Raw genomic sequence first — 14,963 nt, forward strand, 5'->3', positions numbered from 1 at the left:
GTTAGCAAAACGAATGGCAACGTGGGTCTTTCCTAAAAGCGGAGTGGCGCAAGGCGAGCTTTCAGAAAGCGGGGGACACCGGGAGTACTTCCGGGTGCTGCATTTTGGCCTCAGCCAGGGGGCTATTGCAGGATTCTTTCGCCAGGGGGCGCGCCTGCACCAGTGCTGCAGGCCTTGAAGTCTTGGGATTTCAATGCCCGCGTCAAAGTGAGTGAATCCAGTTGTTTTCAGTTCTCCCGTGTTTATCAACATTTCTACATAGAGAGGCATTCTGATAAGCTTTCTTTTTTGCTAACTTGCTCCTTTTTCTTTACAGACCGAAAGAGTTACATTTTAACTGACGGTATTTACACAAGTTGTCTGAAACTTACCAGAAGGTTTTTTGTTTTTGTTTTTTTCCTTTTCTTTGGTTAATGTTTATATACAATTTCTTTAAAATTGGATTGGGGAATGGAATAACACACTGCGGGTCTTTCTGATAAGAACAAATTCCTGGATGAGCTCTACAGAAGAAAGAAGCAATATTAAGATTTTTTTTTACCTTCTCCCCTTTGATCCCATCACAGAAGCACGGGCCTTTGTCTTTACAGACACAACCCTAGGAAAAGGGAAAAAGAAAGAGTTTTGTTTAAAAACAGCTTAATAGGGGCGCCTGGGTGGCTCAGTCGGTTAAGCGTCTGCCTTCGGCTCAGGTCGTGGTCCCAGGGTCCTGGGATCGAGCCTCGCATCGGGCTCCCTGCTCGGCCCGGAGCCTGCTTCTCCCTCTCCCTCTGCTGCTCCCCCTGCTTGTGCTCTCTCTCTGTCAAATAAATAAATAAAATCTTAAAAAAAAAAAAAAAAACAGCTTAATAAATCCTGGCTGGCAGGGCAAAAGCAAACATATTTTTCTGTTCTTTGAGCGTTAAACACCATTTATTAGGAGCCATGCTATACTGGGGCAATAATAAATCAAGAGAAACAGAGCCGAGAAGTGAAAAGATGTTGCACGTAAGAGAACTGTCTGGTGAGTGTGCATCATTTTTATTGTATTTGGGAATTCTAAGTTATTTATGGAAAAGGCAAAGTCATCTTTCCTTTTTTCAGGATAACGTGTAGTTGTACCATATGAAATTGCCATAACCGTAAGCAGAAAGTGGTCTAATGTTGGCAACTTAGATTTAACATAATATATATAATATGTATATTATATATGTAAATATGTATATCATATATATAATATATGCGTATGTGTATATTAACTGGTCATATCTTCTTTTTTTTTTTTTTAAAGATTTTATTTATTTGACAGAGAGAGATACAGCGAGAGAGGGAACACAAGCAGGGGGAGTGGGAGAGGGAGAAGCAGGCTTCCCACTGAGCAGGGAGCCCGATGCGGGGCTCGATCCCAGGACCCTGGGACCATGACCTGAGCTGAAGGCAGACGCTCAACAACTGAGCCACCCAGGCGCCCCTAACTGGTCATATCTTCTATAAGTGATTCAAAGGTTTTCTTTTCCTGAAATGATGTTCAAGACTGAGAAAAGATGATCAATACCCACTATGTGTCTTTAAGGAGAACAAACTAATTCACTAATGTAGTGACATATTCTTGGTATAAAGCAAAAACAAAAATTCAGCTGTGAGCTTGAGAACTCTTATCCTGTCTCAGTTACTCTTGACACATTTTAGAACCTATGGACAGGCCAACTCTAGTGAAGGTTGATTTTTAAAGATTTCTCTGCCAGCAGAGGACCAAAGAGGTAGTTGAAAATACTGAATTTAAAATGTGTTTTGACACATGTTCTATGTTTATGTATTTACCTTTTAAATTCTTTTCTTCAGGTTAATATTAACTGAGAATGAGTTTGCTTTCCACAGGAAAAGAATATTAATTGACAGCAAAGGCAGGGCAAGTCTAGGACCTGTGCTGGCTGGTTGGTAGAAAAAATAAAAGAGAAATTGCTTCAGACATTTCCAAAGTGGAGGACCCTATTTGTTCAATTAAAATAAAATGCTCAAGCAAAAATATCTTTAATTAAATATATTTCCTTAGCCTAGAGCACTAGGCTACGCCACCTTTCAAGGAAGGGAAGTGTATAGTAATTTTCAAACACCACGTTTATACATACCTCACAATTTGTATGAATGGAAAGTGATTGACTGAAAAGGAAAATCTATATTCTTTCCAAGTGTTGGATATTTGGTACTTTTTAGAAGACTAGATTTTTCTGATTTTCCTCCTAGATGTTTGGGGTCATTAAGTCATACCTTGACATAATATATTTAATCTTGTCTTTCTAGATTTTTCAACTTTTATGTTCATTTCAATCACATATTCACACATACCCTACTAAAGCAATAGTTCTCAAAGTGGGGATCCCCTGATCAGCAGCATCCACGTCACCTGTAAACTTGTCAGAAATGCAAACTATCGGCCCACCCCAGACACACTAAATCACAAACCCTGGGGGTGGGTCTCAGTATTCTGTTTTAATGGGCCCTCTGGGTGATTCTGACTCCACTAGTCTAAGCTATCACCCAAAATCTGAGTCTGCAAGCTAGAGTTAATCCTCTAAATGTTTCTGAACACTAGATCATTTGACACACAAATTTGCACATCTGTTTTTGTTTGCGATGTCTTTTTTCCTGTCATCCCAAGCAAGTAACCAGGCTTTTCTGTCCCTCACTTTTGGGAAAGCAAAAGCTGCCTGAAGACAAGAGCCTTAGTTTTTGTTTCTGGTTTAAGTACCTGCTGACAGTTGGCCCCAAGGGTTGGAGGGACAAGCACGCTGCTCCCACACAGCATTTGGAGGGGGCAGCGGGGCTTCAAAAAGTCCTACACCCAAGAGCACTAGATATTGGGCAAGGAAGTGCCACCCACGCGAGGACCCAATGCTCGAGTTCACGTGGTGGTGGCAGGCCACGGTTTCAAGTGGACAATGAGCATCTCTGACCCTTCTGCCTCCCAGACACAACACAGCACTCTCTGAGACTCTCTGGACCACGGGTAAGAGGAGGTAAATTACCAATCCTCTAACCTCTGAGAAGGTACATGGAGGTCATGAGACAGGCCTTATTTTATTTCTTGGAGTAAAAGCCATGTTTGCTGTACGTTACTGGGAATCTTTCAATGTTAGCTTGAACAAGTGTTCGCCCCCAAATGCCATCAGGTCCTCCTTCTTATTTGCTCCTATGTTTAATGTATATTTTCCCTGGTGCCTGTAAGCCCTAGGAGGGAAGGAATTTTAGTCTAATTCACATCAGTAACCCTGATGTATAATATATCCTCAACCAATGCTTGTGGATTGATTAAATAGATCAATGGGTAGATGGAAAACTGGTAATTTTTTTACAGCCAATTTGGACCTGGAATTTCAAGACATATGAATCATATTGCTATTGTTTTGCTCTACTGTGACTGGGATATTTTCTTTACGCATGAATTATGCACAACTATCGATGAAGTGGCAAAAAATGAAACTAAAAGCCTTGGTTATTTTAATACAAGTTAAAATTAACACCAGACTAATTAGTTGTTAGTTGCTTGGACTGAAAAGTTTTTTTTGGAAAATTTTAAACCCTCCGAGAAGTTGAAAAATATGCCCTTTTAAAAATATGCAACAAAATAAAAAGCCTTCTCTGAATTTACTGCTTCATCGTTGCTTTCAGTTCAAAATAATTTTTATGTCAGAGAGACATATTTGGGGTGACATATTCTAGTTTCCTGCCTGTCCCCTAGCCTCTCCTCCCCCACGCCCAGCCTGGCCTAGTTTAGGGTAAGGGGAAGTTGGCAGCGTTCAAAGCTGGTTAACACTCTACTGAGCAGGTCTGTTGATTCTGCATTATGATTATTGATCCTTTGCCCAGCCAATAGCCTGAGGCGAACGTTTTTGTGTGTGAAAAGAGCTGACCAAGTGTGGCTGACTGAGCCAGACAGACTCCATGAACTGCTCTTCGCAGGGCCCCTCCATCCCGTGTCTGCCTTAAGCAACTGACCGTGAGCCTTGGCAGCATGCCCTCCAGTAAAGGGGAATGACACCCATGCGCTGCGCTCGCGGTGGCCCCTTCTTCCCCACCCAGAGCCGCTGTCGCCCCACTTGGGTATCGCAGAAATCTCACTGGAGATGCCACTTCCTATCTTTCAAGCCCTGTCCAGGGAGACACCACTAGTCTAGACATCTAAATCAGCCACCCGTTTTTGTTTTTCTGGACGACAGCAAGCATGCACATTACTGGCTCTGACAAAGAAGGGGGCAATCAGAGGTCTCTGGTACATTTGGGAACAAATTGGTAAGAAAGTTCCATCCATCTCATGTAAGGCAGTGAGTGGGATTTATAATCGTTAACTCCAGGTTTTTTTTTTTTTTTTCTTGTCCTAAAATGTTTTGAGTCTAGCAGGTCTAAGAGGCCTTCACCATTCATTTAAGATTAATAGACTCTGAAGGATCCCATGATAAGGATGCTGTAGAGGAAATGAACTTGGATCCATCCTATGATGATTTCAGTAGTTAACATTTTTTTTAAGATTGTATTTATTTGTTTGATAGATAGAGAGAGCGCAGGCAGAGGGAGAGGGAGAAGCAGACTCCCCGCTGAGCAGGGAGCCTGACATGGGGCTCAATTCTGGGACCCAGAGATCATGACCTGAACTGAAGGCAGATGCTTAACCGACTGAGCCACCCAGGCGCCCCGATAGTTAACATTTTTTGAGCAGTGACTGCATAGGGCACTGCTCAGGCTCCCTGCCTCATGCATGGCCTCATTTACACCCGACAACAATTCTGTGAGGTAGGTACTAGAATTAACTCCACCTTATAACTAAGAAAACTGGATGTCGGAGGCTAGAGGTCGTTGTGAATGGAGCTGGGAGATACGACCAGGTGGTTTGACCCACAGCCATATTCTCAAGCACTGTGCTATATTTAATTATCGGCTGGCTTTGTGGGCTACTGAGGCATTGGGGGAGGGACTCAGATGCATCTCTTCCCCTCACACTGCCGCTGTGCCCCCAACAATGGGATGTAAAATCCCAGTGATGAACATAACGTGGTAGTTCATGGACTTTGCAGTATAAATCAGGAGTTGGCATGCTGCAACCCACAGGCCAAATCCAGTCTGCAGTCTGTTTTTGCACTACTTTTGAGCTAAGAATGATTTTTGTATTTTCAAATAGCTGGAAAAAAAGAAAAAGAAAAATAATATTTTGTGACGTGTGAAAATTATCAGAATGGCACACAGGAATCTCTCTCTTCCCCCCTTTCCCTCCCTTATATTCCTCCCCTTCTTCCTACGACACTTCAGTCTAAGGGTTGTTGGCAGGGAGGGCCCAGGTGATGCAAATTATGGGTGAGAAGAATCCAGAAGATCGTCTAATCTAAAAGTTCCTTATATTTTGAACTTCACAGGGCAACAAAATAAAAAAATTTAATGGAGACCAACAGTGGATTGTTTTATTTATATTTTGATATGTAAGGGCAATGGCTATCTTCAAACACAAACAAGCAAATCTACCCTCCCACCCATGAGCCAACAGCAAATCTATCATCTATTATCATCATTCCATAAGAAAAAAACAAGATTTTTTTTTTTTTTTTAGATTCCCCTATTCATTTTAGAGAGAGGGAAAGTGAGCATGCAAGGGTTTTTGCCTGAAAGGGGGAGGGACAGAGAGAGTCTTAAGCCTAGTCAGCACTGAGCCTGCAGTGCAACCTGACTCAGGGCTTGATCTCACAACCCCAATCACAACCCCAATCATGACCCCGATCATGACCCCAGCCAAAAACCAACTGCGCCACCAAGGTGCCCCAAGAAAAAGCAAATTAAAACACTGTAAAGGAAGCAAGCAAATAAGTGCTCATGGACTACAAGGTGCTCCTTTAAAGTGAAAATAAATAACTTTTACTTCATAAGCAATATCTACGCTGTTCTTACTTTTCTCATTTCCCTTGGTCTGGTGAAAGTCTACACTGTCCAACACAGGCATGACTTTGGGAAGCACTAAACTAGTCACAACTGTCTCCCCTCTTCCATCCACAATCCTTCTGGTCAACCACTATCTGCTTTGTTTACTACTACGGTTTTCCCTCTGAGAGGTATCAGCAAGCTAATCTCATACAGTGTAATGCACACTAGTGAACTAGTTTTTAAAAATATGCCCTGTAACTGACACATTTTTTTACTGATAAATGCCTCTTAACACACACACACACACACACACACACACACAGTGTGCATAAATGCCCCAAGTGGTAGAAAATTCAAACAACTCCAGACTGACAGGTGAGACACATGTTGGGGCAGATGGGACCCCTTAGCTTGCCTGCTTGGTTTGCCTGTATGTAGGACCAGGTCTTTCAGAAAATATCTTTGATACTATTACTTGTTTAAAAAAGTAGCTTGTATATAAAACTCATCTATTCCTTTTTCATGTGAACAACCAGTGAAGAAGGACATTCGAACCAGGCATGTCAGAGTTCTTGTTGATCTCTCCAGGGATGGTACTTCCGATGGGAGAAATCTGGAGAAGCAGCCCTGAGCTCTTGTCCATGTGGAGGATGATCATGTGCCTTTCACCACTTCTGGGATTTTCAAAGTTTTACATTTTTCAGCTTTGGGTTCTGGGAGAGTTGCTAGAAGTGTTTAGAAACCTTGCACTTCATCACATAAATATAAGGCATTTCAAGGGAAAATCCATTTTCTATCTGTGAACCTAAAGGTAACCTAAAAGGAATATAAGAAGCTGAAGGTCACCCTTACGACTAGGCCAGTTTTCCAAATGGAAGCCTTCTTTGGATTTTTGGGAAGACTCTGATGTGATACTATCTGAAAATATGGACACTACTTGGGTAGCAATATTATTTTGAATAATAAGGAGAAAAAAAAACAGGCTCACTTATGTATGTAAAAGTTAATCCAGGGGCACCTGGGTGGCTCAGTCATTAAGCGTCTGTCTTTGGCTCAGGTCATGATCACAGGGTCTTGGGATCTAGCCCCTTATCAGGCTCCCTGCTCAGCCGGAAGCCTGATTCTCCCTCTCGCACTCCCCCTGCTTGCGTTCCCTCTCTTGCTGTCTCTCTCTCTGTCAAATAAATAAATAAAATCTTTAAAAGAAAAACATTAATCCAGAAAGACAGTTGTTTAAATACTTTTGCATTTGTCCTCTTGTGTGTGTGCGTGTGTGTGTGTGTGAGAAAACCAGAATAAGATGAGGGATAAAGAATAAAAAAGAGTACCAACTCACAAGATGAGAAAAACAGGTGAGCAGACAAAAACAGATGAAAAGTGTCAACTGTTGGAACCTGGGTGGCCAGTGAAAGCGTCACATCAACTGGACCATTACAATTGTAAATACTTTGACACATATCCTCTGTTCCAATAGAAGATAAGACACAAAACCAGAACATAAAAAAGACAAACTCAAAAACAAGATAAATATTTCTGGTGAGCAACATTCAACGACAACACAAAGCAGTGGGGGGGACTGAATCATCCCATGTTTGGACTGAGTCTAGAAGCCAACTGTGGTGGTTTGGAATTTGGCTCCTGTGCATAATAGGGAACATGAGCCAAGAAACACCATTTTAAAATTATTTGGACTGGGGTCATGAAGTATTCCCAACAGGGGCCATTCCAAAAGGATGGGTACACACAGAGGAGAAAGAAAAAAGAAACAACAAAAATTGGAATACAGAACTGTGGTAGCCAGTCTCCAACATGGCCCCCAGTGATCCTCCTGGCATTCATGCAGTTTCGTAGTCCCATCCCATATTGAACCAGGGTTGGTCTGTAGGACCAATAGAATAGGACAAGTGTGATGCTATGTCACTCTGAGACTAAGTCATAAAAATAACATTGTGCTATCTGCTCTGTCTTGGGTTACTTGCTTTGAGGAAGCCAGCTGCCATGTCAAGTCAAGGAGCATTATGAAGAGGCCCATGTATTGAGGAACTGAGGCCTCTGGCAACAATCCTGTGAATGAGCTATCTTGCAAGCTACTCTTCCAACTCTGTCAAGACTTAGATGACTATTGCCCCAGCCTATAGCTTCTGAACCCCATGAGGGACCTGGAGACGGCATCACCCAGACTCCTACTCAGGATTCCTGACCCTCAAAGAATGCATGAGATGATAAATGTTTGCTGTTTTAAACTGAAAAATTGGGGGATAATCAATTAGGTAGTAGTAAATAATACAGGGGTCCAACTAAAATTAAAAGTTTGCTGGAAATGATAAAAGAGAAATTCAAAAATCTTCTCAGAAAATAGGGCAAAAGAAAAAGGGGTGAACAATAACGAGAAAAAAAGTGCAGAAGTTTTGAGGATCAATTCAGGATGTCCAGTATCTGACCAAATGGAGTTTCAAAAAGGCCATGGAGAGAAAATTGGAGGAAATTATTAAAGAGATAATATAATAGGGGCGCCTGCGTGGCTCAGTCGTTAAGCATCTGCCTTCGGCTCAGGTCATGATCCCAGGGCCCTGGGATCGAGCCCCGCATCGGGCTCTTCGCTCAGCGGGGAGCCTGCTTCCCCCTCTCCCACTCCCCCTGCTTGTGTTCCCTCTCTCGCTGTGTCTCTCTCTGTCAAATAAATAAATAAAATCTTTTAAAAAAAAAAGAAATAATATAATAAATGATTTTCTCAGTAAAGAAAATAAATGTTTTAATTGATAGGGCCCACTGAATGTCCCCCTCTTACAAATACACACATCTGAGGCACATTATCAAAGCATCCCAGAAGAACACTGGGGACAATGAGAAGATTCTAGAAGGAAACAACAACAAGAAGAAACAGTCATATACAAAGATCTTGGAGTCAAAACGGCTTTGGATGTGTCAACCGTAATACTATGAAGGAGATATGGCATGAGGCTTTCAGAATTCTGGGGTGAAACTGATTTTCAATGTAGACTTTTATACTCACCAAATGATACATTAAGTTTGAGGAGACACAGATTATTTTCAGGTCCATAATGAAGCAAAAATATTACCATCCAGGCATACTTCCATGGTTAACTACCAGAGGATGTGCTCCACCAAAAAAACAAATTAGGTCAAGAAAGGGGAAGACCTGGGATCTAGGAGTGAGGATCTAACTCAGAATGAGTGTCTCAGGATGACCATGGTATAAATAACTTAGACTGGAGCCAGAGGCTGGCAGCCCCTGGGGGACACCAAGAAAACTGTCTGACAAGTGTGACTAGAAAATTTAAAAAGCTTCAGGAAAAACAAAATTTGTCCAAGAAAGTTCACAAACATGAAAAGCAGTGGCTTAGCAATGAACATACTTTCTAAAACCATATACTGCTGATTTAACCAAAAGTTTTGATCTAAGCATGTTGGGAACATTTGAGGAAAAGGAGGGTTGTAGGTCACAGAAGTGTCCTCACCTACTGAGCTGCAAGTCAATAGTGTTAAAATAACTCTTATGAGCCTGTTTTTCAGAAATATGGAAGTAAATAAGTGGAAGAAATAGCTGGAAGATTTAAAAGCGTTTGCCTCTTTGGAGGGGGATTTGGGGGAGGGTAGGCTGGACGGGGACTTTGCTTTTGTTCCAGGTCTTTTGATACTACAAGTATTTTATTATTATTATTTACTATCCGTATTTTTTTACTCTGCTCAAAATTCACAATAAAAAAGAAAGTTCATCTCAAAACCAGAAAATTTCCTGTTAATTTCACATTTGAAGTCTAATAACGTATTGTTTTCTCAACCTAAGAAGCATTCTAAGTTCATCTTCAGTGATGTTTTTCTCCAATTTGGAAAATCACCAATCTAGCTTTGACTTCCTGGTAGAAAAAAAACACAGTAAAAATAAACATAGGAAAATTTTAAAGAAAAATGATTCAATCACTTGATGAAGACACCTTCAGCTGATGCTCTGCCGATGAAGGTCAGTCCTGGAGGTTGCCTGACCTACCACTTGCTAGTGGTAGGGTGGGGGACTTACACTCTCTGTTGTTCTAAGTCATATGCTATTAAGACTGTAAGAGGCCTTAGGGTTTATCTGTCTCATACTGAGTCCAAGGTTGGTCCAAATTTTATGTGGAGCTCAGACCCTCTCCTTTTCTCTTGGGCAGAGGAGCTGACTACATTTTAGGGAGACTGGCAAACTTCTCTAAGCAGAGAGGCCATTATACATGCTAGTTCTCCTGCCCACTGCCCAGGCTAGATTGGAGAGGTAGGGCCCACAAACCTGTGGGCTTTGTCTCAGCTGTGCCCACATTAGAGAAGAATAATTCTTTATGGCTGAATTGGGTTGGGGCTCCATTCCTGGCTCACGCTGGCCACTATCGTGAAACTGTCTTCTCCCTAAGCCTGGAGGACAGTAAATGCTGTCTACCTAACACTTTGATTGGGGCAGGACATAAGCCAACAAATCACAAACATAAAATCTCTATAAAGGATAAGGAGAGAATCTGATATCCCGAATCTGCTTTTTAAAACAAACTATAGAAATGTTTGGGGTGTTTTGTTGCATTTGTTATGATTAACATGCTTTTTTGATGGCAGTAGTTCAAATCAAATTGTGATCAAGAAAAATCTCTCCGTTTAGTTTCATGGTATTCCAACTGAAAGTTAGGATAGTGGTTCTCAACCACTAGTATACGAAAATTATCTGGAGCCCTTAGTAGTCTTAATTTTTCCAGGACCCCAAGTCTAGAGAATAGCCCAGGAGACTGGGTTGCAGGGATTCCTCAGTCCACACTTTGAGAATCAACTTTACCTTTTGAGCATTGAACAGAAATGGAGACTCATCTGGAAAACTATTACACTTACATCTGTGGTATTTATGAGATAAGGAAACAGTATTTCTTTTTAAAAATAGAAGTTAGGATTAATTATCAACCATAAGTAAATTTCCCAGATTGTGTTATGTCACTCCCCTGATTAAAATTGTTCGTTCATTCCTTACGGCTGACAGTGCCAAGTCTAAACTCATCAGCGTGACGTACGAGGCTCTTTGTATTCTGGTCCCCCCTATTTCCTCAGGCTCAGAGGCCACTGGTCACCCCGAGCTCTCTTTCGCATTCCTGGGATTTTCCACATGGTCCTTTGGCCTGAATGCCCACTTCTCAATACCCCTTACTCTGCCTGGCTAAGTTGTGCTCATTCTGGAGCAGTTCAAAGGTTACCTCTTTCCAGAAGACTACCTCCCTAAATCCTCTAGGTAGTTTCTTGTTCTCTCCTCTGTTTTGTGCATAACTGCTCTTATAACACATATCTAATTGCATTGTAATTATTTGTTTCTTCATCATCTAACAAAGCTTCTCATAAGAACCAGTCATAGTTCGGGGCGCCTGGGTGGCTCATTCGTTAAGTGTCTGCCTTCGGCTCGGGTCATGATCCCGGGGTCCTGGGATCGAACCCCGCATCGGGCTCCCTGTTCGGCGGGAAGCCTGCTTCTCCCTCTCCCACTCCCCCTGCTTGTGTTCCCTCTCTCTCTGTCAAATAAATAAATAAAAAGTCTTTAAAAAAAAAAAAAAAAGAACCAGTCATAGTTCATATGACTATGAACATAGTCATCTCTATGTTCCTAGGAGAGGGGAGAGTTTACAGAGCAGGGGAGGAAGAGAGCTGTACTCCCAGGGGGGAAATTCGGCTTAGCTGTGTCACGTGACATCCGGGCTTGTTTGATTAAAAAACGAGGCCCTCAAGACGAACCTGAGTGGTGGGGGTGCGGGGGTCCATAAATATGGGATATATATGGAAAGGTATAAAGAGAAATGTAACAAATACCCTTTCACCTACGCCCCAGCCTAAGAAAGAGCACTTTACAAATATGGTTGAAGTCCCCTGTCTTGTCTCTGAATCTTCAATAAAGTTTGTTCTGTAAAAAAACTGCCTTATCCTGGGAAAACTGAACAAGCAGGACACTGTCCTGCTCTGCTCTACAAGTGAAAGAATAATTGTGGAAATTGAGGTGTTGGTGTGATTCAGTCTTCAGCAAGTATAGGAAATCAGGAGAAGCTACCAAGAGAATGCAGGCCCCAGGGACTTTGCAGAAATCTTGGGCAGAATTTGGATTTCCCATGGATTTGAGATGGTATTCAAAGAATTTCAAGTAGTTTTAAATCTCAAAGGACAGGATACTCCTACATAACATTGGAGTTATAGTGGCTAATAGTAGATGTTCAATAAATATTGACCCTATGAAAAAATAGATTACCGGGTACTAAATACATCAAGTTGGTAGGCATAATTTATATAACTATATAAGATAGATAACTATTATTAAAGCAACCAAACAAAGTTAAAAGTGAAACTGGGCACATGTCAAGACTAATACAGTGCTCCATGGGACTGAAAACAGACTATGGAGAGATAAGCATATAAATATGATGATGACAGCTGGAGTGAGACATCATACAAAAATAAATAAGAAAGTGTAAGCTATGTCTCCAGAAAAACAAACATTTGGATATTTTAGACATTTTAATGATTGACTGAATTTTTTCTTCTCATCCAGACGACTAATGCCAAGTAAATAAAAATCATAGGAGCAGGTAGATGAGAAAGCCAGGGGAGAATTATCCAGAGTCCTTAGGATCTGCACTCGGAAAAAAGAAATGCTCTAGCTGGAACAGTGTAGTATTACAAGTAGGAGGGACCAAGAAAAGGTAAAGGGCATGAGCCTCAAAGCACAGTGAGCGGAAAAGGCAAAGATCAGGTAGAAATAATGGGTCAGGGGACAGAAACTTCATTCTGTGCTTTTATTTTAGATCGATAGGAGGGAAATTCTGCACGATGGTGACATCTGTTTTGGAAGGATACAAAAGAATATGAAAAATGGAGTTTTTATTAATTCCCTATTTTAGAATAAAAAGGAAAAGTAGGCAAAAATAAAAATTTAGAATTCAAAGCAATTGAGATCTAGGTCACTAAATCTCTAAACGTTAAGCATCGGATATCTTTTGGAGCTCTATGAAGATGATTGTATTTTCACACTTCCCCAGTATCTGCTTTGCTCTTCATATTAAAAATAGTGTTTGTTGTTGCTAAAATAGAGTTTGATTGTTGGACTTGGATCAACAGAGCAGGCATCTAGATAACTTGCTTCACTGTTAGTTTTGGAAAGAAGACTACAGAAAGAACAACAAAAGCATATTTAAATTAGTTTTCTTAAGATAGAGATGTAATCAGTATCATATCCCAATAGAAAAATGCAGAGCTTTGACTTTTACATGACATCTTTTCAAATGTGCAACTGTATTTAGAAAACACTAAGGAAAGGTTTAGCCATTCTGGCAAATTCAAAAGAATTATACACACACACACATGCACACACACGCATGTGCATACACACATGCATGTGCATACACACACGTAGACAATGGTGTAGCTATCCTTTGATAAGACTTTGGTAGCTAGGGCTCATGGCGGCAGCAGGGACGGGTGTTGTGCGTAGTCTTTATACAATGTTGGTATTCAGTCACATTCAGGTATTTCAAAAGTCATTAATTCTGGAAGTTTGAATATGAATATCACAGCAGGGTTGAGAGTATCTTCAGCCCTCCCACAAGCAAGCATGGTCTTGTTTGCAGGAACATTCTGCACCATGGAATGAGCAAAGCCAGTAATGTCCCAAATAATGTTTAACTTTCAGGCCTCTAAATTTTTTTTAAGGATTTTTATTTATTTATTTGAGTGAGAGCAAGAGAGAGGGTGCACAAGCAGGGCAAGGGGCAGAGGAAGAGGGAGAAGCAGACTCCCCTCTGAGCAGGGAACCCGATGCGTGGGGCTCGATCCCAGGACCTTGGGATCATGACCTGAGCTGAAGGCAGATGCTTAACCGACTGAGCCACCCAGGTACCCCCAGGCCTCTAAATTTTAATACTTTATCTCCAAAGAAAAATACTTAGGTCCCATCAGAGACTATGGCAACCAAGGATTCTGTATGAGCACATTTCTTCTGAGTCATTATCTCTACTACTGAATCCACTTGCTAAAACCACACATTTTATTTCTGAATCTTCATGTGGTAAATAAACTCCTAGATAACATACAGATGATTCTCACAATTTGCAATGTTCCTAGAAAAAGAGAGGAAGCCCCCTAAATTAACCATTATGTAGTGATGGTATACCCAGCATTATTTTTTTCTGTCCTGTGTCAGGTTTTTCTATAACCCAAACCTACGAACTGCGGTTATTGGCACAAATACCCAAATAAAACAGAGCTATAGCCAAGAAAACAGGGTGATTAAAATGAAGTCATTGCAAATGTTTAAAACCAGCAAATATGACTTCATAATGTGCACACCTGTTGCTTGGTGAATAACATACTTACAAATGGCTTGTTTACAAAAGTTGGTTGAAATCAGTGTAAATAGATAAAGTCACTAATCCATATACGATTGTTGAACAAGAGTCTCATTTGGACCCAAGGCTGTTGGGAAACATGAAACATTCTAAGAAATACAATTTCTAGATAACTGAAGTTTACCCCTGAAGTACCCAATCTTTGATCAACTGTCATTGTATTTCATGGTCTTTTGCCTTTGTAAATAGACTGTAAGTGGCATAATCTTCCCTTTCTAAACATTATTGCTGTCCCTGTCAACACTTTTGTGCCCCAGTGGATTCCTGGCACCCAACTGATGATGAAGAAATATTTGTTGAGTGATGCTATTGCATATATGGAGACATTTGCATCTATATCATTTGAATCCAGGATGGTATATGGTTTCAGTTGTTAAATATGCTTTTCTTTTTCTTTTGAGGGAGGCTCTTTTCATTAGGCATTCTGCTTTTCCTTCTTTCTACTCTTGACTTCCTGCCTGTAGCTGTCTGTACCTCTCCCCACATTTCTAACTGTTTCATACGTGCTATTAATTAAGAACTCAGGTAACTAAAGTTTGGTAGAATTGCTTATAAATTCAGAATAAAGAGACTCTGGGTAAGGTTTGAGGGCCTCAGTGATAAACAAAGTTCAGGAGATTTGCAGCATTGTTCTGGTTTTTGTTTATCTTTAGATAATTGAAATCGTTA

General features: G+C 41.0%; 1 protein-coding gene across 1 annotated transcript in view; it reads right to left on the reverse strand.

Moving 5' to 3' along the window:
• Positions 1-14,963, reverse strand: part of COL4A3 (collagen type IV alpha 3 chain) — a 118,750-nt gene that overhangs the window by 60,894 nt on the left and 42,893 nt on the right. Inside the window, exon 2 of the mRNA XM_081815301.1 lies at positions 542-598. Coding sequence (XP_081671427.1) covers positions 542-598 — 57 coding nt within the window. The remainder of the gene's footprint in view (positions 1-541; positions 599-14,963) is intronic.

The sequence above is a fragment of the Leptonychotes weddellii genome, chromosome 3 (assembly GCF_054177405.1).
Source record: "Leptonychotes weddellii isolate Sample4059 chromosome 3, ASM5417740v2, whole genome shotgun sequence".
Classification (NCBI taxonomy): Eukaryota; Metazoa; Chordata; class Mammalia; order Carnivora; family Phocidae; genus Leptonychotes; species Leptonychotes weddellii.